Raw genomic sequence first — 25,506 nt, 5'->3', positions numbered from 1 at the left:
TTCTATTTGCAGAGAGAATGATGGGGTTATGATCAGACTGTATGTTGCTCATAGGGTTTTGATTAGCCACACAATTTGCTGACACAAACACAAGGTCTAATGTGCTTTCACCCCTCGTGGGTGGTGTGCTAACCAGTTTGAGACCTAATTTACCTAGACGCTGACTCAGTCTCCTCTTGAGGTTTCCCTGAGTATTCGGGAGATTGAAATCCCCACACACAACGTGTTTCAGTGATGAATGAATGAATGGCGATGGTTAAGCAGCCAATTGAGGAGTTCATCGACTACTTGTGCGTCTGAAACCGGGGGAGGATATACACTGCGACAATGTCGAGAGAATTGTTCTGGCTGTTATTGTTTTTAGTGTAACTAGAACTGCCTCAAAAGAGTCAGACTGGCTCGATACTCAGTGGAGGATAGAAAATACCTGCTCATTGAAAAAAACTGCAACTCCTCCTCCCCTCTGGTTTTCTCTAGATGTGCACACCATCTGATACCTTGCAGGCCAAGTAGAGGAAAGTGTTTCTTCTTTGGGTCAAGCCAGGTTTCTGCAAAGCAAACCACGTCCATTGAACTGGACAGCAAGAGATCCTCAACTTCATTCAGTTTATTCCTCATGGATCGCACATTTTGGAATAGGAGTTGGAATGAAGCTGTTCTCTTTACCGTGGTAAGGGATGTACGCAGTCTGATCCATCTGTGATGCGTCCCTGGTCTTCAATATGTTGAAACCATGACAGGGATCATAAAATTCGGAGAGAGAGAAAGAGAGAGAGAGAGAGATTACAGAGATTTTGGGCAATTTTCAATGACCATTGGGAGCCCCTTTTCCATGGGTATGTTAAGGGCGAAGCATGGATTTACCTTGTTTTTTCTACGGCTATTCCCATGTAGAGCAGTTGGGTTGTTAGTGAAATATAGAGATACATCATCTAGTCAGAGTCTGGACTGTTGTGGATACATCTTAGGAACGCTTAAGGATATCATTTCTTTTCTACTTCGTGCTTCATAAAATGGGGCGCCTCCGTAGCCAGGTGGGAAGGAGCAACAGTGCGTAGCACACGCTTCTTGATTAGACCGGGGTTCGGGCCAATCACCATCAAATACGGAGGATGCGGAAAGGTCAGGGAATGACCACCGCATATCTCAGAGCAATATGGCCTTAGTTGCTAATGCTCCTAAAAACCAAATAATAACAACAACAACAATCATAAAATGGCCTAATGATGGTGCCGAAGGGCCATTTGGTGCACGTTTCAATCATTTCAAACTGCCTTCTATCTCAATAGATGCAAAAAGAAGCATATGGCATGCTTTGAGTGTTCAATCTCAATCTTTAAGTCTAACTGAAGTTCCTCAATCAGTATATCTGTGACGAGTTGTACTGACGTGTCTGGGACAAAACACGAGGCAAACAAACCGCTGGGGGGGGGGAATCTGGGTGATGAACCATCCTGTTTGAAAGGCCGAAGCTTCGAGACTAGTGTGGCACCCATCCAAGTGGTTTCCTTCCTGTTCAAACTGTTTCTACTGGCCGCCTTGCACTTGGTAGTGTGGTTATTTCTCAGTTTGGCACTCAACACCAAGTGGGTTGCAGGCCTGGCACTGGTTCGGGCTTGTTTAGGGGTAACTGACGATGACTTCCTAAGTGCAGTTCAAGAGCATTTGATGTGGTATTTTTATTTATGTACTGATCGTAGCTAACTTCGTAGGGTGGCACATGACCACCATTTGTTTCCTTGGGCAGGTTTAGCTTGAGTGCATTTAGATATGGTTTATTTCTCTCAGAAGGGTGTTCAATGAAATCTTTTGTTTCTCTATTACATTCATAAACAGTAATGGGCAGTGTGTTCATGACTGCGTGTTTTGGTCAGTTATCAGCCTTAACACGAGAGCTAGTCGTCGAGAAGGATGCACGGTCAACACAACCTTTTTCAAATTGAGAAGATACGGTGTCCAGATTTCTGCAAGCTGGCTTTGAGGTCTGAGGACCCCATAGAGACGATTTATATGCAGATCTCTCTGATAGCATAATACTGCTCTTCAGGTCTATCATCTGGTTTTTCAACAAGCTCATTTCCTTTCTAATTTCCTCATTCTGTGCACGAAGTTCTTGGTTTATACTGAGTAGAGCAGATAAGCATTCATAAATTTTTGGAAATTTCTCCTCTAAATTGTGCATATACTCTTCAGCCTGCATAGCAACAGGGTAAACAAATTGTGTAAATGCTTCCGCTATTATGCTGCTAAGGCTATTAGTGAGGTTGCTGAGATGTGGGGTGTAGACTGTTCACCCACAGAGCTGCAACGACTGGCATTTTGGCAGTTGTCAGGAGAGATACAACAACACGATTTGTTTTCAGTGATTGTATTGGGCGGCGTTTGTGAACTCCCAGCATTTCCCTTAACACCGTTAGGTGGGTCATTTGTCCGGTCTCGCTCATATTCCAAATGATGTCTAACTTCTTTATCAAAATTGCTTTCTTTATTCTCTAAGTCATTGTTTTGCATATCTGTGCAGTGGTGAGGGGTTACAGAATTGCCCTGTTCCAAAGTATGAAGTACTTCTACCGATGCATTTTCTTCTTTCCGTGGAAGGAGGGGTATTATCTTTCCTAATGGCCATTGCTGTGGTGCCTTTTTGTTTACTCTTTAGACACCATTTCATCAAGAACCCTTTCCTTTTGCTCGGTGACAAGCGAGAGAGGCTTGAATACCCCAAGCATAACAGGCATATTCTGTGCTTCGATTTGCTACAGATTAAGGTTTCGTCTGCCGAGGTGTGGCAAAGGTCACATGTTCTAGAGTTACTGCAAGTGCTGTGTTCTTTGTCTGAATCATTATTACCGTTAGCAAGCAGCTTTGTATTTTTGCTGAATTAAGAGATTAGAGTTCCAAGAGGTGGGGCAGTGGCCGTTTTCGACTCCTGAGGCTATCCAGTCAAATAGCTCTCTTCAGTGGAGATTAACAATCACCTTGAAACAAGGTCAGGTGGTATTATGGCCCACATCCATAGCTCAATTATTATTAATAAATGATTAACGCATAGGTCAAAGATGAATTTCACCATGTACCTGGTATCCTTAGGATCATATAAATACTATACACAGAACAGTTCGTAGGGAATATCATTCGCTATTAAACACATACACGGAGCACATAGAATTTGTGTCCGCACCGATGCAAGGGAAAACGGACTTCCTCTAGTACTTTCTTTCACAGAGTAATGACAACCACACAAACTGAAAGAAACAACAACAGTAACTGAACACACAATGTGTTGGACTTCAAGAACAAAATGGAATGTTATATAATCGCCTCCACTGCATATGCATGAACTGTAATAAGGCAAAAAAGTGACAACAAAACCAAAGCACCGATTGCAATAAACATTGTTTTTTCTATATGTTAGTATACGTCTGATTGGGATTTCATAAAAGTGATAACATTATCCATGATCATAATAAGCAGTGTACATTGTGTGCTGTAAATTATTTTCTCTTATTTATATACTTTATCTGTTTGTCTTACTAATAAAGAAAACTATATAGACAACAATATAGATAAACATAATATACAGACAAAACAGAATAGGCCAGCAAATCGAGTCCTATTATGGGATATTTTAACTAGTCCAGATAATTGACTGGAATTCATGGGTTGGCAGCTCACTCAGTAGCAAGCACTTCTGAATTTGCTTGACAACTGCTTTGTATACCAACAAACAAGAGAGGCTAAAAGAGAAAACAATAATCATCTTATTATTAGCAGTGATTCATCATGTATTAATGATCTTAAATTAAATGAGCCACTAAGCAACAGTAGTGGCATAGTATTTAGGGTTAGGTGCCACCTATGGTTTCCACCATCTGCGAAGTATATACTCTGTGATGGAATGCAGAACTACTGCATAAGCCAGAAAAAAGTGTAGTGTCTGGTTTATGCAGTACAGCAGGCCCCCGTTATAACGCGGTTCGCTTTACGCTGATTCACTATAACGCTGTTCTTATATTATAACCCGTATCTGACTATAACACTCTTTTACAGATTGCATTTTTGGCATATTTAATGAAATTGTTTCATTTGATGGAGTCAATAGCTTGAAAATGAATAGCAAAACAGCATTAAAACATTTCCCATGCCGATTTGAGAAATTTTCCCATGCTCAGTGAAATTTTCTCGCACGCTAATTTAATTGCAGTACAGTGACTTGTTACGTAGTTCTGAGATCAACATTTTAAAAAATGATCAAGTATATTGATGTAATATTTGTGTTATATGCATTTATCTGAGGTCTAGCCATCACTCAGTACAGTATTAGATATCGTGCGTAATGGACAGTTTACTTGAATGTTGTATCGTAATTAATGCAACCAACACAGTTACATTTTCGAAGAGCTAATAATGGCTGATAAGAATGAAAAAGCAACAACATCTGGGCGCAGTACGAAGACTATAAATGTAAAAAAAAGACTGAATTTGAAAATTAAATTAGACATTTTGAAGCGAATCGATTCTGGTCAGCGATAAGCGGATGTGTGCCATAATTTAGGACTTGCAACTTTAACTGTAAGAACAATTATAAAAAAATAAAGAATTAATTTTAGTAGCAGGAAAAATAGCTGTTCCACTGAAAGCAACTAGGACTACGCCAGCTATTAGGATTGAAATGGAAAGACTTTAGCTAATTTTATTGAAGATAATATTGCAATGCAGAATTCAGTTGTTAAATATTAAAAAAAAAAAAAAAAAAGAGAGAGAGAAAAAGAGATTAGCCAATATGATAATCTGAAGAAAACTCGCCTAAAAAAAAAAAAAATGTGGAACCATTTAAAACTGTTACCTTATCCGCTAGTGGAGATCAAGGAGCCGAAACTTTCAAAAATGAACTTGTTAAAATTATTGAAGAGGAGTATTATGTGTTATACTTCTCAACAAGTTTTTAACATAGATGAAGCACAACTTTTGTGCAAATGAATGCCTAAAAGAAGTTTCATATTGAAAGAAGAAAAAACATGCCAGGTTTCAAAGCGGCGAAGGATCGGTTGACTTTATTGTTGGGTGGTAATGCTGTGGGGGATTTAAAATTAATACCCCTTTTAGTTTATTTGGAAGAGGGCCAAAGTTCAACCCAAAATCGACACATTTTTCATGATTAAATTCATCAATTAAATTAGATCAATTAAAATCAATTAAATTCATTATTTTAATTGGAATTTTAAGTTTACTTTTGATACGTAAGTAGTTACCACATAATTATATATGTATGTAATGCAGAATATTTTATATGTACAAATATTGGAATATTAAATATTTTACCCGACGTTTGTGCATTTTTTCACTACCATTTATTATTGATTAGGAAATATCCTATGGCACCGACCACAACTCACAAATACATATGTTACCTTATGGGAATGCGGCGCTCACTTAGCGCCGATTCACTTAGCGCTCTGTTTTTCCAGAACGAATTATCAGCGTTAAGCGGGGGTCACCTGTATTATGTTATGTTCTGTTGTGTTTCTGGCTACTTAGCTACAGGGTCCCTACGTTGCCTGCCACCACCAATGGGAGGTGAGCCAGGCTGCCTTCGTATTCTGGCTGATCTCCGTCAGCATTGCCTGAGCTTTCTGGATAGAGACCAAATATTTAAAAAAAAGGGGGGGGGGGGATAATACAAGTGGTGGAGTCAAAGTAGGCAAAAGCAGGCGGATAGGGAAAGAAGGCATCCCTAGTGCAAAGAAGAGGTGGGAAGGGAGAAGTAGGAATTACCCTTGGTCTGGGAGCCCAACGAAGACCAGGGAAAGGAAGACAGCTTGCAGAACAAGGGAGGTCTGCAAAGTTAGGTAGGTACAATGGGAAGTGGACTGAGTTGATTGCTATCAGTTCAGTGCCATCATTGTTATGAGGAAGATGTCCAGTTGGGTATTCATTCAGTTCTGATAGTGGCCGGTGATGAGGGAAGAGTAGAGATCATAGCGGTTTCTGGAACGTCCGGTCTAGATGTCTACATTGTGGAGTCAGACATGGAGAGATGATACCAATGCCTTTTGAAGACTGCTGAGGTATAGCTGCTAAAAGCAAAAAATGCTTCTTTTGATTTTAACAAGTTGCTTTCCAGATGGATTGTGGTTAAATTTAGATCAAGTAACAGTTGATTACGTAGTTCCAGGTAGATGTTACAAGAGTGCATTACATGGTGGCAGTCCAGTTCTCCACATACACAACGGGAATTGTTTACAAGCCCAAAGTCCTGAAGTCGCTTTTTGAATGACCTATGTCCTGTCAGAAGAAAGGTAGTATGTAAATTAGGGAAGAACAAGCCAAGTCTTTGTTTGTTGAGGTAAGAGAAATAGCTTGGTAGTACTGCCTTTGGTGGAATCATCTCAATGGATTTGCCAGAGGGAAACAAGTTGCTGCCAAGTATGCCGGAGTTCTTGTATCGGGTCTGTATCGGCAATAGTTTTTATCCTCAGGAATTCAGTTTCTTTGTTCTTTCTGATAGCATGTGAAAGCCCTGTGAAGGCCACTTGGAGGTCAAGGGGGATACAGCCTGTTAATACTTGTAGTGCTGCTGTTGAAGTCGTTCAGCCCGAGTCATTTTTAATAACATCAACTGTTGTATCTGCAGGATAACATTCCTAGTGCTGATGATGGACAAAAAAAAAGAACCATATGGCAGCGCTGTATGTTACGAATGGTACAAAAACAGCTGAGTAAAGAAGGTAGAGTGCAGGTCCCTTAAGACCCCAGTCTTTGTGGGTGAAGTGAGTAAGCATATTGATATAATTTTTAGCCTTCTCTTTCATGGACTTTATTAGCATTAGTAGAGGCATATGATGCAAGAAAGCAAGCTTATGCAACATCAGCAAAAAAAAAAAAAAAAAACCCTTCATTTAACCCCTCCATTTGTTCCAAATGTTTGTCCAGCTCAACCTTAAATTTATTTAGGCTATCAACTTCCACAACAAAAGATGAAAGTCTGTTCCACCAATCAACTACCCACTCACTAAGGGCAAATTTCCACCAATCAACTACCCGCTGGCTAAGGGCAAAACATCGATTCTACAACTGTCTTTCCTCAATTTGAATCTATGTCCCTTCAAGTTCTTAATCTGAGCAAGAGGAAGAATCCAATCAGCATTTAGCTTGCTCATCCCATTCAAGGCCTTATACACCTCAATCAGATAATCAGATCACCTTGCAGGTGCCTTCTCTCCACGTGGTGCAATTTGAATAACTGAAGCCTTTCTTGGTAAGCATACCACTTTATTCCCCTCATCAATCTTGTTGCCCTTCTTTGTACTCTTTCTAGCAACTCTACATCCTTCCTAAAACGAGGCCTCCAGACCTTTACACAGTACTCTGCATGTGACCTGACCATTGCCTTGTACAATGGGATAATCACCTCCCTGTAACTGCTAGCAAAATTCCTATATATATCATTGACAAGACTCCATGACCTACCCTGACTGCCCGTCTACACTGCTCAGCAAACTTCATATTTGACTGCACAATTATCTGCAGGTCTTTTTAAATTTTCGCTTCCCTGAGTGTAGTACCACACAGTTGGTACGTTTCTCTTGGGTTATTGCTACCCATATGCAGTACTTTGCATTTGTCAATGTTAAACTTCAGTTGCCACTTCTCAGCCCATTTGCCCAACTTATTTAGATCCAGTTAGAGTAGCATACTGTCTTTACTGTCATTAACAACCCTGCCAACCTTTGTATCATCTGCAAACTTCGACATTAAACCTGATATACCTTCATCAATATCATTAATAAATATACAAAACAACAATGGACCTAACACCAAACCCTGGGGAACTCCACTAATAACATTTGTCCACGAAGAGCAGTGTCCATTGATTACCACTCTCTGTCGTCTCCCACTCAACCATCCCTTTATCCATTGTAGCAGCTTACCCTTGATGCCATACCTCTCCAATTCGTACAGCAGTCTTCCATTTGGAACAGTATCAAAAACTTTCTTGAAATCAAGTATATGATATCAAAATTATTTTTGGCATTCAGTTCCTTTGTGACCACATCATAGTAAGCAATCAAATTGGTCAGACAAGACCTCCCTTTGACAAATGAATGCTGTCTTAACTATTACTGCACTCTTGTCTAGATGATCCTGCAATGCTTCTTTAACCAGCAATTCCATTATTTTCCCCAGAACACAAGTTAAACTAACAGGTCTGTAGTTACTTGTGTCACCTTTTGAACCTCCTTTGTGAATTGATGATACATTTCCACACCTCCAGTCCATGGGAACCTCCCCTGAGTCCAAGGAAGCTCTCGTAATTATGGCTAACGATTTGCTTACTTTCTTTGCTGCCTCCTTTAATATAACTGGATAGATCCCGTCCACCCCAGGTGCCTTCCTTATGTTTAACTTCAACAATTTCTCCTCTACTCTGCCCTTATTACAAAATCACTTAGCTCCCTGTTAGCATTTGATAAACTTCTGGCACTCCCATCATTGAATAACTCCTCATGTGTGAATGCAGATGCAGAATACTCATTCAGTTTATCAGCTACCTGAGCATGATCATCAATAGTCAACCCATCTATGTTAAGTGGTCCAATCTGATTCATCCCTTTCCTTCTACAGTTTGCATAAGTAAAGAACTCCTTGCTGTTTTTCTTTGCATTCTTTGCCAAAGATTTCTCATAATCTGCCTTCGCCTGCCTAACCTCCTTTGTGACTTGATTACAGACTAGTTTATACCTGCCATAGGCTTCTGTATCGCCTGATACTTTATATGCATCCCATACATTCTTCGTCTCTGCCATTAGCCTCATTAATTCATCTGACATCCATTTAGGCCTAAACCTTGAACAGTATTTCTTAGTTGGAATGAAAAGCCTAGTAGCCTCCAAAATTAAGTCACTGAAGGCTTCCCATTCAGAATTCAATATTGATAACATCCTCAGTTGATCCCACTGTACAGAATTTAAAAACTGTCTGAGTCACCTTTACAAAAGCAAAACCCTTCCCTTTAGCTTGATGGTAGTTACATCTTTAAATAATTCCCACACGAGTACATTGTGATTACTGTCACCCCGTGGTTCCTTTATCTGCAAATTATAAATGCATGAATAATCACTGCTGATAATCAGATCAAGAGTATTACTCCTTCTGGTTGCCTCTCGAATATGTTTCTGTAGAAAACAGTCATCCAATAAATCCATAAAAGAGTCAGTATCAGGAAAGTTAAAATCCCCCAATTATAAGACATTCTGATTTACTGGCCCACTATATTTTTCTGCACAATTGCTCATTATACTCATCACACTCATTAGGCCTATAACACACACCTACTCTCATTTTTCCTTTCCCAGTGTTTATGTCACACCAAACAGACTCAACATTGCATTGTTCACCAACATCAACTGGATGCACTTCCTTAGATTGTATGTGTTTCTTAACCAAAAATACCCAATGTTTTTTGGGTAATTTTGGAAGTGTAGTTTCTAATTTTGGAAACTACCCATCTGATGACATTGTGGTTGCTGCTGACTATCACATAAGGGTTAATAGTATAATAACACGGTCTACACAGTTCCACATTACAGCATAGATATAAATGGTTCAAAAATTAAAATTAACACAATTCTGCAAGGGGCAATTAAGATGGGCACAATTGAGTAATGTAGGCAGAAGAAAAACACACTTTCTTATTAAGGTCAGAAGATTAGTTCATTACTCAAGCTGATTTTTTTTTAAAAGCATTCTCTTATTCTTAATTTACATGCTTTAGGTGGAGGATGGCAATATAAATAACTGAAACGTCTAAAATCACTAATTTTAATAAAAGATAACAGAATAAAGCTTACTCCATAGGGAACTTCTAAGTCCTCCAACATTCCAAAAGTAGCCTTATCCAAATCTAGAATTCCCACCTTTCCATCAATTAGGACAAACACTTTTTGAAGGCTGAAATAATAAATACAACTAAGCCATAATAAACAGAATGACTAGTAAGAACTTGATATCAACAAACTGAAAATTATGCAAGTCAATTGCCACTTTCATATTGAATGGCAGTTAAAAAATATTCTTGTTGATCATTTAAGAATTCAGTATTCTCTCAATTTACTGAATTTCAGAAAACAGTAAAAATTATGAATACAAATGACCATACTAAATATTAACTAAAATAGAAAAATAATGGTTTCCCATGTAAAAATGCAAATAAAATTTTCAAATTATCATTATTTAATGAAATGGCTACGTAAAAAAAATTCTTGCAACAGACAACCAGAGAAGAAAAATTTTAAAATAACTGTTTTTAGTAAATGAATATATAAAAATAAAAATACAAAAACTAGACTTACTTTAAAATTTTCTTGTCTAGTTGGCTGTTATAATGATTTTTATGTAATATATTCCCTGACATCTAAGGGCTTTTTGCAAGTGGTGCTAATTATAGATATTCCTCCTATAAGAGCCTAGCACATTTTCAAGATATCTAACTACTTAAAAATCCTATCCATCTTTTTGCTGAAGTGATATGTCATCTGAATAGTATCAGGCTCTAAAATATTTTGAAATACAGTGGACGACAATTATTGTTATCACTTCGGGACACAACTTACTTGATAACAATAATTTATGGGGGAAAAATGCAAATGTTCAGTGTCGTTTATTTATACAGAGTGGAAATTTGTACATAAAAAGGTAGAAGATGACAGAAAGAGAACATTAAAATAAAGCAATAGAAAATACTTCAATTAGACTGTCCACTATTTCATCAAGAAATTATTAATAAAAACAAAAGTATCATAATTTTTCTGGAAATCCATACAACCATTAAACAAATAAAGAAAATATTAAAATCAAAAATTAGAAAATGGTTAATGTTGTTCTACTATAAAACAGTAAGACTGGTATGAATACAGATACATTCTTTCAATTAGTAACGAAACTCACTATCATACAAACAGTATGAAGCAATAATGTGATGGTGTTCAAGAACAAATCGGGACATTATGTAATCCCTTTGGCTGCACATGTGTAAACCACAACAAGGCTAAAAAGCAATAACAAAAATCAAAGTGCTAATTACAATAAACAACGTGTTTTTTTATAAGTATTAGCATGTGTCTGATTGGGACATCATAATATTGCACAAAGGATAACATTATCCATGAACAAAATACACTGTATTTTGATCATGGATAATGATCAAAATACACTGTATTTTGATCATTTGACCTTAATACAGCAGCATACACTGTATGTATTTCAAATCTAAAACATTTTGAAATACATAAATCACAATTACCGACAACAATAAAAAGTAATCATAAATAACTCAGTTATCTGTAATAAAAAGAAAAAAAATCATATATAATTTTAATCTCCCTACATGTCAGAACTTTTGAAAAAGGATCCTATGCACAGTTAAGTATTCATTTCAAGCTTCTTACAGCAGGTGCAGGGGGTATGAACACTGTTCCTTCTACGCTGTATAGGTAAGGGCAGATTAAGTTTCTATTAAGGAGAATCTTTGGTGGACATTTTTTTTTAATCTATGGTCAGGTGCATAATTAAATGAGGGATGGATGCTCCCCCACTTCCTGCAAACTGGTTTTCCATCCTACAGCAGAAAGCAGCTGACCACAGAAATAACATCCAATTCACAAATACAACATACACATTATCCAATTAAAACATTATGACCACCCCCATGTTTTAGCAATCAGCCATTCCTCCCCACCAGGTGGCATACTTGTTGCAATGAGAACCAGTAAATGTGATACTAAAGGTTTGTGGCATGTGGTCCATACGAAGCTCGATTGATACAGGCAAAAGACATTATCTGGATGATTTCGAAAAAAGGATAATTGTCAGGCACTGGTCAAAGGGTGGCAGCATTACAGAAACAAAATCTTGTGGGCTGTTTGCAGAATGGTGTAGTTAAGGTGTTCAAAGAGTGGACAGACAGTTGACAGAGCAGCAGTTGCTGGGCCAACAGTGGTCACCCATGCCTCCTAGTTGATATGAACATAGGCTATCTCACCTTTACAATAACCCTATAAGTCTAATGCTTGGCTTCTTTCACTCTCTTCCTAGTAGAAAATTTAACCTTTTTTTTTTTTTTTTTTTTTTTTTTATCAAAAGACAGGTTTGTATACTACAATACATCCATTCTATATTATTTAAATTGCAAATGTATTAAATGTCAAGTGCTAAAGAACTAGTTCCAAAATGCTCTCCAACTAACACACAGGTCCTTCTGATCAGTCCTCCTTTCTGTTCTACATATATTCTATGTAATGGCTGTGGAATATATCAACCTGGTGATATATTCCCATCTGCATCATGACAATCAAATATACTAGGCAGTGTATAACCAGCAGAGATAATTGTGAATATAAATCATAGCTCAAGTAACAGTAGATGCTTTTATAGCTTCATTGTATTATGAGTCTTGCAGAAGGCACCACTAAGATTCCAAAAACATTTTCAAGAAATCATCATGCTCAACATATTATATAATTTAAAATTTTTTGCTAAGAATTCTTAAAATAATAACTAGAGAAACAGTCTGATGGCATTTTCTTCCAAGGTAAATGGAAAAATACAAATGGGTTTCTTTTGTTCTTTTAGGAAGTGCAGCTGATTGGAGTATACAAAATAAATTTTTCAACAATTTTTCATACAGTGACATACATTCGAAGAGCCTTCCACTGGAGATTCTGCCATAAATTCCAGCTTTATGAAAATCCCAAACACGAAAGGTGTCAGAACCTATAGTACTTAGTTCCATGCATCAGTTGGAGGTTGAGAAGACTGAAGACACTTGCTGACATTAGACTTAAATTTCTGTATACTGTAATTTTTAGGAAACACATGTGAGAAAGGTTAATCCAGAAAGCAGAAGTTAGCTAGTAAATGGATGCTGACTGGTTGCAGCACATATTTAGACTGGTTTGGAAGAGAATGGGGGAATAAGAATGGAGCCAGTTCAGAAGAACAGTGCCCATTGAAGTATCTATAAAAAAGGCATGTAATAGAACATCTATAAGGCAGAAAGTGGAGAGACTGTCCTCTTTTGAATGAAGTCTAGAAGCCTGAGAGAGGTTTTGGGAGCACTACCCCAAATGTGGGAACAATATTCCATGGTAGGCCAGATTTCAGATTTGTACAAAGTGAGCAGCTGTTTAGAAGGAAAATGACACTGAAAGTGAAAGAGAAAACCCAATTTTATAGAAGGAGAGGAAGCAATAATCGTGATGTGCTTATGGTAAGAGAGATTAGAAGTCAGGGGTAATCCCTAACAGATGTATGGTGATCTTATCTAGAAATCAGTGTCATTGAAGGGAAGCATAGGAGCAGTAGACTTTGTTGCAAGATATAACACATGCCTGAGTTTTAGAAGGATTAAAATTAATTAAGTTATCTTTTTCCTCATTGCAAAATTACCTGCAGATCACAATTTAAGGAATTGGTGGTGAGTATTTGAAAAGTTGAAGCTGTTTGTGCAGGACAAGGTTTCTCAAAATTGAAGGCAGAATGCAGTGCACTACCATCAGAAAAACTATGGAAAGGATTTCCAGTCAGTTGAAGGTCATTAATATACAAGAGGAAAAGAGTGGGAGAAATAAATGAACCTTGTGGAACACCAACACTGGAGATGGGGGGAGTTAGAAGACAGACTTCAAAAAACATAGTCACAGAGCAGTCCAAAAAGATGGCGGTAATGTTATTTTGTCATTTGCTGTTAATAATCACTCAGATTCATTTTGTGTAAGCTTGAATGAAGAAATAAAGAAAATATTGTTCAACAAATTTAATATTTATCACAGTGTAAACCATATTAAAACAATTTTCACTTTCTTTTCCATTTCAGACCTCCGCCGAGAGCAAACAACATTCTGATTATCCTGAGGAGGTTCAACCTACTTATGAAACTTAACTCAGACACAGCATTCATCTGAAATGAATAGGATTAAGACAACTTCACACTGAATTGATGCAAACCTCTCAAAGTCAATTTCATACTAATTACAGAAAACATCAAAAACAAGATTGTATAGAAAATATTGTGGAAAATATGAAAATAGTTGGTGAGAGTATGGCCAAATGATGAACGAGGGATGAATTTAGTGTATATGGCGAGAACATTACAAATTAATTGCATGTTTTAAAAGATATAAAATATCGCTTAATATTAGCTGAAACAAAATAAAAACTTAATACCACCTTCTACAAAGCAGAAATCAATTAATTCAAACTGATTACATAAATTGCTCACCTCCTATTTCCCGCAATTCTAATCCACCAACTTCCTTACTACCTATTCTGATTTCTAATGTACTACACATACATATGCAATCATTGGGTCCTGGCATGCCAAAATTAGTCTGATGTGGCAGACTTTCTTTCTTTCAGGCTTTTCCATGGAATGATGATATTGTTAATTTGTAATTTGTTGAGATAAAAAAAAAATATTTATTTTAATTTCATCAGACGATGTTGTTATAATATATAGTGTAGCAATTTGAAAATGACTGACACCAGAAAAAAATAATGATCCCATGTATGAGTAAATTAACTTTGGTTTATTCAAAGTAACTTCCATCCACACACTGCATGTAACGATTGTGAAGCAACTGGAATGACGGGTGGTATACTGTTCAATAGTCTCTTCACAGCTCTTCGAATGGTGTTGACATCATGAAAATAGCAGCCTTTCAGTGGTGCCTTTAGCTTTGGAAAAAAAAAAGAAAAAGTGACACGGGGCTAAGTCTAGTGATTACATTGGGTGCAACAGTATGCAGACATTTTTGTTAGCCAAAAACTCCTGAACAATGAGAGCCTTGTGGCTTGGTGCACTGCCATTCAAGAGAAACCAACTGCCACCTTCTCCATACTGAGGCCACACACAACAGATTCTCTGCAATAAACATTTCAAAATGTCCAAATAGTGGGCAGCAGTAACACTTTGGCCAATGAGCACAAACTCTGTGCACAATTCCCTTGCTATCATAGAAAGTGATGAGCATGGTTTTGATTTTTTACCTTTCTTGACAAACTTTTTCGGCTTTGAGAGAGTTTGCTGACTTCCATTCTGCATGCACTTTGTCAATTTGTTGCAAGGTCAGTACTGAAACAATCAAATTCAGGAAGTTGGGTTTGCTTTCGGCAGCCTCAATGAGTTCTCTGCAGTGTTCAACTTGTTGACCATATGTTAATGAATGTGGAACAAACTGTGAACAGACCTTCATTTTCTTCAAATTCTGGGTTATTATTTGTCAAATGGTTTCCTTATTAATGCACAGATCTTCTGAACTCATTCAAAGTGTTGCACATCGGTCATTGGTAATGATTTCCTGTACCTTTTCAATCAACTCCCATGTTCAAACCATTTTTGCTGGGCCCAGACATTCATTGTCTTCCAGTGATTCTCTTCCATGGGTGAAATGCTTATGCCACTCAAACACACACATACACGAGATAGAGATTTTTCTCCATACACTTGCTTCATCATTTGAAATGTTTCCATAGCACCTTTGCTCGGTTGAACACACTTTGCTCTTTGTTTCATCGTTCCTCCACAACAGATACAGAAGAGACGTGCAGTTCAACTCAATATAAGTTCTGAAATGGTGGCAATTTCCACTGACCTTGACTGCAGTGCTCAAGAAACAATCACTCTTTCATTTCATGTTTACTTCTAGTAGATGGCTAAACAGCACTCATCTCATAACATCAATCTCATTTTGCAATTGCTGCACTGCATAGCTTCACATAAATTTAAATGTTACAGATGCTACTTCTTCTGGAAAGCAAATGAATATGCATTAGTGTGGCAAAGGAGTCAACAATCACTGAAAATTTCAAGGTTACTGCTAACTGACCACTGTGATGTCAATTCTCTAAATTTAGTATTCTCTTTTAAAATATGTGGCATCAACTAAAGAAAATTTCAAAACTAGCAATACCCATTCTAACATAATTTTTAAAGCAAACTCTTCTGCCTTCTAATGGAGGTTTGTCATTAATATAACATATGAAATGTGTTTCTCTTCTCCTCAAAAACTCACACTGCCAGCATCTACATATTCTTTCCATGTGATTTTGCCAAAAGTAATATGTATCCACTTAAAAATAGAAAATTTTCCACATCTGATGGCATTTGTCAACTTAGTTTGTGACATTTTTGTTCCAGACTGAGATCTGTATTAGCACTTGTATCTACAAATATAATCAAGTTCATAAATTACATATCGACACAAATCACGCAACTTATATACAAGTTCTGTTGAAATTATGGTACAAGTATCGATACATTTGTTCAGAATACAAAAGTAGCATAAGGTTCACCTGCAAGAGCTAAATAGTGACATGTATGTTTTATTAATTAATATTTCAAATATTTTGAAGTTTTCTGATTTACACTGTTATTGTTTAATTTCTGTTTTACATTGTTATTGTTTAATTATCTCTATTATTGTTATTGTTTAAAGTTGGTATCCATCTCATCACTTGAACTTCAACTACAATGCAATTAAAGTGATTGTTATATCAACAAACATTTAAATCTATCTTACAAATTTTTTTCCTTCTTCCCTGCTAGCTGGTCTAGAATATTAGAGTGCTCTGGGTTTAATAACCTTTCACATTTGGGATTACCATAAAAAATAACAAAAAAAAAAAAAAATGAATTTAAGTAAACAGTTATCTCTATAAAATAGAAATTGAAGTTCTTATATTACTTTTTTCTTTTCTTCAAATATTCACCTACACTGTGGCTATAGTACTCAGGTTGGCGAAAGCCATAGCCAGGCATATCTATAAGACATAAAGAATGTCCTACCAGAAAAAAATTCAATGTCTTGGTATGGCCCTAGGGAGGAAAAAAAAAAACAATAGCTGTTTTTATGAAAAAACAGAACAAAAACTTTTTATGGTACTGGCTAACAAGTGAAATTTATACACTTTATAATGCATTTTATAATGTAATTATTAATAATATTAATATTTTATAATATAACAGTGAGGCACAGCTTCTCACATGGTAACAGTGGAAGATAAGGATATATACATGGGAAAAAAATCAAAAATGTGTTCTAAATATTCATAGTATGATAATAATATCATTGTACTTCAAAGCTTGCATGATCTAACACTAGCAGTAGATCATGCAACATCACAAACAGCAGTAGATCATGCAACATCACAAACAGCAGTATCATCACAGTGTTAATATGTGCAAACATATATCAAAATTACACACCACAGGGCATAAAGTAAAGCATGAAACAGTTAAAATATTTGCAAAAGTAAGGTGCACACAAGGTTCAGTTCCAAAATGTTATTTTTAACAGATTCCTGTAAAACCCAAAGATTATTAATTTCACTATGCTCAGTTTACTTCCACTATGAATATATTCAGAATATATGAATATATTTGATATATTCAGAGTATATAGTTCACTAATACACTGAACAGCCACTTTATTACTTACTCCTCTAATAGCAAGTAAATCTCCATTTAACTCTTGGAAAAAGCTGAATTCATCGTAGCATGGGTATCCACATATGTGTGGGGGTTCTTGGAGTACCAAAATGTCTATATCATTTAAATCTAGCATGATCTGATCAACAACAACACTGAGCCTTCAATTGTACAAAGTTTAGAGCCCTAGTTATTTCCATGTTCTCAATCTGACTCATAATTGGTTCTACATTGGATAAGTTTAATCAACTTTTGATAACAGGGGCATTTTACATCCCTAACACTATGTAAATAGTCAGACAACCTTGCTGACAACACGTAGCACACTTTGGCTGCTGATTCTTATTGTTACAATTTTTAGAGTCGTGGCCAGTGAAAGTGACTGTGCAGTGGCCACAAACGGGAATTTTCTGACTGCAGTCCCTGGCAGTATGACCATACTTATGGCAATTATACCACTTATGAACAGGGAAATGCTCCCAGAATCTATGGCTGGTCCAGCCAGCATAGATTCTCTGTTGTCCTTATAATGACTTCCAAACTCTGGGTGAGATTTCTACTATTACACTGAGTTGTCCATTTTTTTTGTTTTGGTGCCGCTTTTTAGGTTCAATTCACTTGCAAATTCATCAATTGTCATGGTGTCTTTAAAGTTCTTGTAATATAAGTCAATCATTAGCTCCCTTTCAGGGGTAGACTCCACAATATCAAAAACTATTATGTTGGGATTTCTCCCATTAGATTCCTCTGGTTCCCATTCCAGGTTTTTAACTTCTGGGTGATTTTCTCTCTTTTTCTTGTCTTCCTTGGTGACTACTTCAATCAGTATTCAATTATTTTTTGTGTTTCTCATAGTATTTACCTTCACTTCTTTTGAGTGAGGTTTCAATTTTGCAATTACTGTTTCTTTTACAGCCTCACTAGACTTATGGGTAGAATCATTTTTTCATTTTTAGCCTTCAAGATTATGATATTAGTTTCCTTAATTCTACTCGGTTCCTTAGTTTAGGTGGGTTGTCTGGGTTGAGTAATCTCATTTCTGGTGTTCGCCTTTGCTGTTTGTGCATAGATTTCTCAGTGACTGTTCCTAGTTTAGATTTAAGCACTTTGTTCTTTGGTATTTAGTTCAAGCAATTTTTCTTCCAAAACAGCTCCGTATGTCACAATCTGCAGTCTGTTTGCTACAGTAATCCAGTTTGTTTGTTTAAACATGCAGTCTTCAAGACACATTTGTTTCTTTCACCAATTTTATTGGATCAGATATTTTATCCAGGACTTCCAACTTGCTTTCTTCTTCAGTTTTCTGTGTTTCATTTTCAGTACTTTCTGTCTGTACCTTTCCTTTCCTGGCTCTTTTTGCCCTCGGGGGTCCCGGTGGACAACTAGCTAGTTCATCATTTTCTTCATTTGGCGATCACTTCTGAGAACTCAATTAATCTCGTTCTCAGAAAGGGGTCGTCCAACTCAACGTCTTGATCACTGTTTGCACTTTTGAGTCCTTTTTCTAATAAATTTTGGTCTTGTTTTGCCATAGTTATACAATTTTCCTTTAGCAGAGCTCCTAAGGAGTATTTTGATATAAATTTTGTGAATATAGACCTAACAGAACCCAAGTTTAAGCAGTTCAAAGTTTGGGAAGGGAGGAAACAATTTTTGCAGTGAGGAAATATACACTGAACAACAAATATAAGTCTAAACTATGAATATGATGATTTTCCCCATACTTTAAAATATAAGAACACTTATTTTTAATCACTAATAATCGAATATTCTGTGATTCTTGAACAGTTTGAAAACTGTTGTTGGACTCAATATCCTTGCCGTCCCGACCATTGGTGTCAGCATATTGTGGCAGGGAACATTAAAAAAAAATTGAAAATAAACTACAACTAATTAACAAAAATGCACTTACCTTATTAATTATGCCCTCCATCTGTGTCTGCACTCAGAAATCCAAAATCCACAATGATAAAGTACAGAAAATCCAAAGTTTGCAGCGATCATGATCCACTAGCCTCCGCCGTATACTAATCAAGCAGACACCTGCTCGTGCACATACACTCGCTACCACATCTACTCTCCCACCTCACTGGTCAATGGGATATTACAGATCATCATCTGTAATAACCCATCCATGACAAGGAATGATGATTTGTACATTTTGAAATGCCTCTTTAGTTACCAATGTTATGTGTGCAGTTATTTGACTGACTTACTGTTAGCCTCATTGACCTCTCATATGAAAAGGTAATCCTGTGGTCAGAAACAACAAGCTGCTTCCAACCACAGGATCACCTATGTGGATGTTATGTAGGTATTGGACTAATCTCAATACACTATATGAAAATCCCATCAGAGTTGCAGTTTTCTAGATACTCATACCGATATGTCTGACACCAATTACAATACCAAGTTCAGATTCACTGAAATTTTTCATCTTGCCCATTTTTGCACTGAGTTGCACACATTACACCATCCTTACTTATCTGCCAATCTGTTTTACATCTCATAGAACTAAAACATGATGCTGTTACTGAAGTAGAGCTCTATTTCATGGAAAAAGTAGGTGTACCTAATAAAGCAGCTATTCAGTGTATATACACAGCATTGCTACAGTATTACAAATAACACAGAAATATTACAAATTACAGAAAATCTTAAAAGAAAATTACCATGTACCAGTTGACATAGAAATATTAATATTTGCATAAAAGAACAAAATTATACACTATACACATTCACAGATGTACTAAATACCTTTTCAAGTACAAGTACTAAGTACAAGTACTAAATACCTTTTCACTAATGTCAAAGGTGACAGTAGTAGTGAACTTCAGTTTCACCTCATAAATTACTTTTCTTTCAGTGCATGCCACCTATAGGATACATCGGCAGAGAACATTTTATAGTCTGCATTGCCTGGACTCTTTGCAGCTGCTGATTTGGCAGAAATCCATCTACTCAGTGGAGCCTTGATTTCACTGCTGAAGAAAACATGGGGAATATGTCAATCACACACACGTGTTCCTATGGTGGTATTAGTCACATTCTGCATTTTTTTTGGGGGGGGGGGGCATCTTACTGTCTCGAGTGCAGTTAAAAGTCTGAAGTGCTATGGTGTAATATAATGAAGTGTAATCTTCTGTAAAACCTATATCATACCATACCTAGGAGACATGCAATTTGTGTCCTACATTAAATAAAAATCAATTTTAAGCTCCAGTTACAGTTCCAGGATCAAATTCAAGCTCCAGTTGAACTACAACATTTTGTAATACCTAGAAATCACAAATCTTACATGTGACTTTGAACTGAAGTTACAAGCTCAGTAAAAGCATCTATCTTCACTAGACCTCTCTAAATGTTGCCAGCAACAATCAAAGGTGAAACAAATGGTCGCTATGACCTACAATTATGAGAATATCATTACCACTGATCGTGTGCTATCTAGAAGATCAATAACTGGAGACTAGTGCAACATTTCTTTATCAGAAAATTACACCCAAAAATATATCAGAAGCAGCCACAGATATTGGTAGCTGGTGTGCTTGTACTACAGAACAATGAAAGGCTTCATATCACACACTTTTTCTCACCAAATACAAGTAGAAAAGCACTACCTGACGTCCCACTACCCCAATGGTTCTGATATGAGTCCTTGTAATTATAATCTATTCCCCAAGCTCAAGGAACCATTGTATGGACAAATATAGAAGTGCTGAGTGGCCAAACACATCAGACAGCTTAACTTCAGCAGGCGATTAAACAGCATTCAAAAATTACCAATGTGTTGAGAAGAATTTATATGGTGTGAAGGGGACTAGACTACATTGAAGGCTTTTAATGGAAATTATATCATAAAATAAATTCATTTAAATTAACCACTGATTACTTTTGGGATAATCCTCACATCATAGACAGGCCACCGCATGCCTTCCTAGCCAACTGTTTACACTGCACAGAAAATTTCACATCTGACTGACTTGTTACAAAAGTGATTCTTGGAACTTGACCTGCAGATAATGTCACCACTTGCAAGAAGAATGTTTATCCCATGATCTTTTTCTTTTGGCGGCACAGGGTAAACCTTTCTCTTACCACCAGTGAGGCAGGTCTAAAAATACAAAACAAACACAATACAACTAAATATAACCTAAAATAGGTACTGACCAAAACAAAACAAAAAAGAGGCAGATGGTAGTTTATAGAGATTACTCCAGTATTTTAATTGATAAACAAAAATTCCTATGTATTTCAAAACATATTTGGAATTTTTTTTGCGTTATTTCAAAATGTCTCCTACAGAAGTCAGTTGTTGATGACTCAATTATCAGTGAAACGAGAAGTATTTTGCGCAAAAAGGATAGGTGGAATAGGACTAGAATATGTCTGCCAGGGGCAAAAGTTGATGATGTTGTAGAGCAGATATCATCTTTATAGGGCATAAAGGAGATATTGTTGTGCACGTTTGCACCAATGATATTAAGAGTAGGAGACATGCAGACTTACTTAAGTACAGGGCAACATTGAAAATAAGTCGTGAATAAGTCTATATGAGAGTCTTGACATTCAATTCAGCCATGGAGAGATTGCGCAAGGCTCATGGGGTAGAATTTTTCACAGGAGACTGTTTCGAAAGGGATGGAATACACATAAATAGAAATGTTGTGAGAACATATGCTAATATTATCAAGAGAGTATCAGGTGGGGCAGAAAACTGCTAGCTTGGAGGGAAGGAAATACATAGACTAACAGATTAACAATAGCTGCAGGCAGGGGTGAAAGTGATTCTTGCACTGCTTCTATTAAAACAAGTTGAAGCCTTGAAAACAAAGAGCTGGGGATTTCAGGGACTGTGGGGAGTCAACATAAACCAAGAAAATACATCAGCTGTGTTAGGGTTACTAAGAGTAAGAAAAGGTGCATGTATACTTTCATGTACACCAATGCTAAGAGCATACAAAATTTGATTAATTTGAAGTGCTGGTCAAGGAATGAAATGCACAAAATGTTGGGATAACAGAGACAAAATGTCACTCAGATATAAGGGATGCAGAATATGAATATGGAAAGTACAATGTACACAGAAAGGACAGACAAGATAGGAGGGGAGGGGTCGTGCTCTTAGTTAAGAAGTACATAAAATCTAAGGCAGTGCATACAGCTGACATGCGTGAGGAGTGTAATTTGAGTCAGTTTGGTGTAACATAACTATGAGAACAGAAGTGTGTTGTGTAGGAAGCCTAATGACTCTGGTGAGCATAACAAACAACTGTACAGAAAAAGAGAGTGGACCAGTAAATCAGAATGTCTTATAATGGGGTATTTTAACTTTCCAGATATTGACTGGAACTTGTGGATGGTCACTCACAGACAAGCAAAAGTTTTGTGGATTTATTTTATGACTGCTTTTACAGAAGCACATTAGAGAGAGACAACAAGAGAGAATGATACTCTTGATCTCATTATCAGCAGTGATTATTCATGCATTAAGAACCACCAATCATATTCTGCATCCCTTATATGCGACAGTGATCAGGGTATTAATTTCGGATATAACTACTATCAAGGATAAAGGGAAGGGTTTTTGCTTTCATAAAAGTAACTATAGTGGTTTCAGGCAGTTTTTAAATTCTATACGGTGGGACGAACTGATGATGTTACCATCAGCAAATTTTAAATGGGAAGCATTCAAGGAATTAATCATAGAAACTACTAGGTTTTTCATACCAACTAATAAATACTCTTCAAGGTATAGACCTAAATGGATGCCAAATGAACTGATGAAATTTGTGGCATAGAAGAAAAATGCATAGGATGCATACAAATTATCAGGTGGCACAGAAGCCTATGGTAGATATAAACTAGTCTGTTATCAATCACAAAGGATGGCAAGTAAAAGCAGACTAGGAGAAATTTTTGGCATAGGATGCAAAGACTTCTTTACTTAAGTACACACGAGAAAGAAAGGAATGAATCAAATTGGTTCACTTTATATCTAAGAACGTTGAAAATCCTGCTCAGATTTCTGACAAACTGAATGAGTATTTTACATCCTACATTTGCACATGAGGAATTCTTTAGAAAAAGTATGCCAGAAGTTTATGAAACTCTAACAGCGAGCTAAATGATATTGTAATAACTGAGAGGAAAGTTAAATTTAAGGAAGGTACCTGGGTTGAATAGGATCACTCCAATTATATTAAGGAAAGCAGCAAAGGAAGTAAGCAAACCCTTAGCCATAATTATGAGAGCATCCTTGGATTCAAGTGAGGTCCCTGCAGACTGGATAGGCATGAATGTATCCCCAATTCACATAAGAGGATCAGAGGGTGAAACGAGTAATTACAGACCTGTTTTTAACTTCTGTTCCAGAAAAAATAATGGAGTCACTTATAAAAGAAGTAATACAAGATAATCTAGACAAGGCTGCAGTTATAGATCAGACACAGCATGGGTTTGTTATGGGGGAATCTTGCCTGACCAATTTGATTGGATACTACAATGTGGTCACAAAGGAACTGGATGCAAATAATAATTCTGATATCGTATACAGTAGACTCTCGATTTTTCGGGATAGATGGTAAAAAACAAATCCCGGATAATCCAAAAATACAGAGGTCCTCGACATACGTAATAGTAACATAAGACGCAACTTCTTACTTCGTCGAGTTTAAGTAACTCAGGAATGACTAATAACATATTGCTACTATATATTATTGACAAATCTGAATTCAGCACAATACTTGTTAATCTTTGACCATTTCCGTACAGTCCTATTAGTTTAATTTTCTGATCCAAATCAATCGCTTTCCTTTTCTTGGTAGATTTACTAGTACCGCTGTAATTATTCTCTTAGTCAGCACCATGATAACTGTCAAAATGAAATTTTCTGTAAAGAACTTCACAGGGTTAAGGCGAAAACTCACTACAGCATTACTGTATCACCCCGCACGAGCTCACATTTTACTAAAGCACATTTCTGGTGGTCACTACCATAAAACAATAAAAACAATTTGCACTTTCCGTGTTATTGGGCTTTTCTGTTTGTGCATCTAATTATAAATGGGTAGTAAGCTCGATCTAATTGCATTTGCGAAAATACCGATAGCTGGGATTCTGTGGGTGGTTTTTACGTTATTATGGTGAAGTGTGTGACCCCTTCACTGAAATCTTGTCCTATAAAAAAAAGACCATTAATAAATTGTAAGAATCTTCTCTTCTCTCCTTTTCAATTTTTTTGAATGTTACTCCATATCTCACTTGTGCAATTTGTGTGTGCCGTGATTGTCGTTATTGATTGCTTATTATTATTATTTTTTTCGTTTTAAATTTTACAATTCTAAAAAAAAAAAATCGAGTGAAAAAAAATTTACTTAAACCCATAGTTGCATAAGTCGGGGACTTACTGTATCGAAAAATGTTTGGCAACCTATGTAAAAAATATGGCGATAGAAAAAAATTCAAAAAACTTACAACGTACCACTCACGTGTCCAATACAATGCTTCCCTTTATTTTTTGCGATGTCGATTTTAAATCTAATAGCTTCCCTTTAATTTTTTAAGATGTTGCGTATGGTTTTGGACACCAACATTATAATGGCTCATTAAAGATTTAATGGATGCACCATTTTGAATGATTTCAAGTCTTTGTTTAACCATATTCCTGTTGCGCAAAAGAGCGCAACTCTTGCATTTACCCATCATTTTTGCAATTTCTAAACAAAAAAATATATATTTACAAAAAAAAAATTTACATCTCTGACATTAATAACGAAATAAAATTTGTCTTTTTACAGTGCAACGGAACACAACAATTGACACGACGCACTAAACAAACTAAACATTTGGTCTCTTTTTTTCTTTTCTTTTTTTTGAGCAGCAGGTGTAAAGACAGAGGGGTTGCAAGATAATAGGCACATTAATCTCCCAATGACGACTTCTAACGCTGCTTCTTTTCACTTATATTCGACTTGCAAAAAGTCTATTTATACCCATTCTAGTTATTACTTGAATTTTATGAT

At 36.5% G+C, this 25,506-nt stretch overlaps 1 protein-coding gene across 3 annotated transcripts in view; it reads right to left on the bottom strand.

Moving 5' to 3' along the window:
- The window catches only part of LOC150081980 (GTP-binding protein 8-like), a 111,912-nt gene that overhangs the window by 16,230 nt on the left and 70,176 nt on the right, over positions 1-25,506 (bottom strand). For all 3 annotated transcript variants that reach the window (XM_090379877.1, XM_090379878.1, XM_090379876.1), the window contains exons 4-5: positions 16,740-16,870; positions 9,849-9,948 (exon numbers count right to left, since the gene is read on the bottom strand). In XM_090379877.1, coding sequence (XP_090236003.1) covers positions 9,849-9,948; positions 16,740-16,870 — 231 coding nt within the window. The remainder of the gene's footprint in view (positions 1-9,848; positions 9,949-16,739; positions 16,871-25,506) is intronic.

This window comes from Mastigoproctus giganteus, chromosome 8 (genome assembly GCF_048544385.1).
Source record: "Mastigoproctus giganteus isolate SK-2022 chromosome 8, ASM4854438v1, whole genome shotgun sequence".
NCBI lineage: Eukaryota > Metazoa > Arthropoda > Arachnida > Uropygi > Thelyphonidae > Mastigoproctus > Mastigoproctus giganteus.
This window is presented reverse-complemented; position numbering and strand designations above follow the sequence as displayed.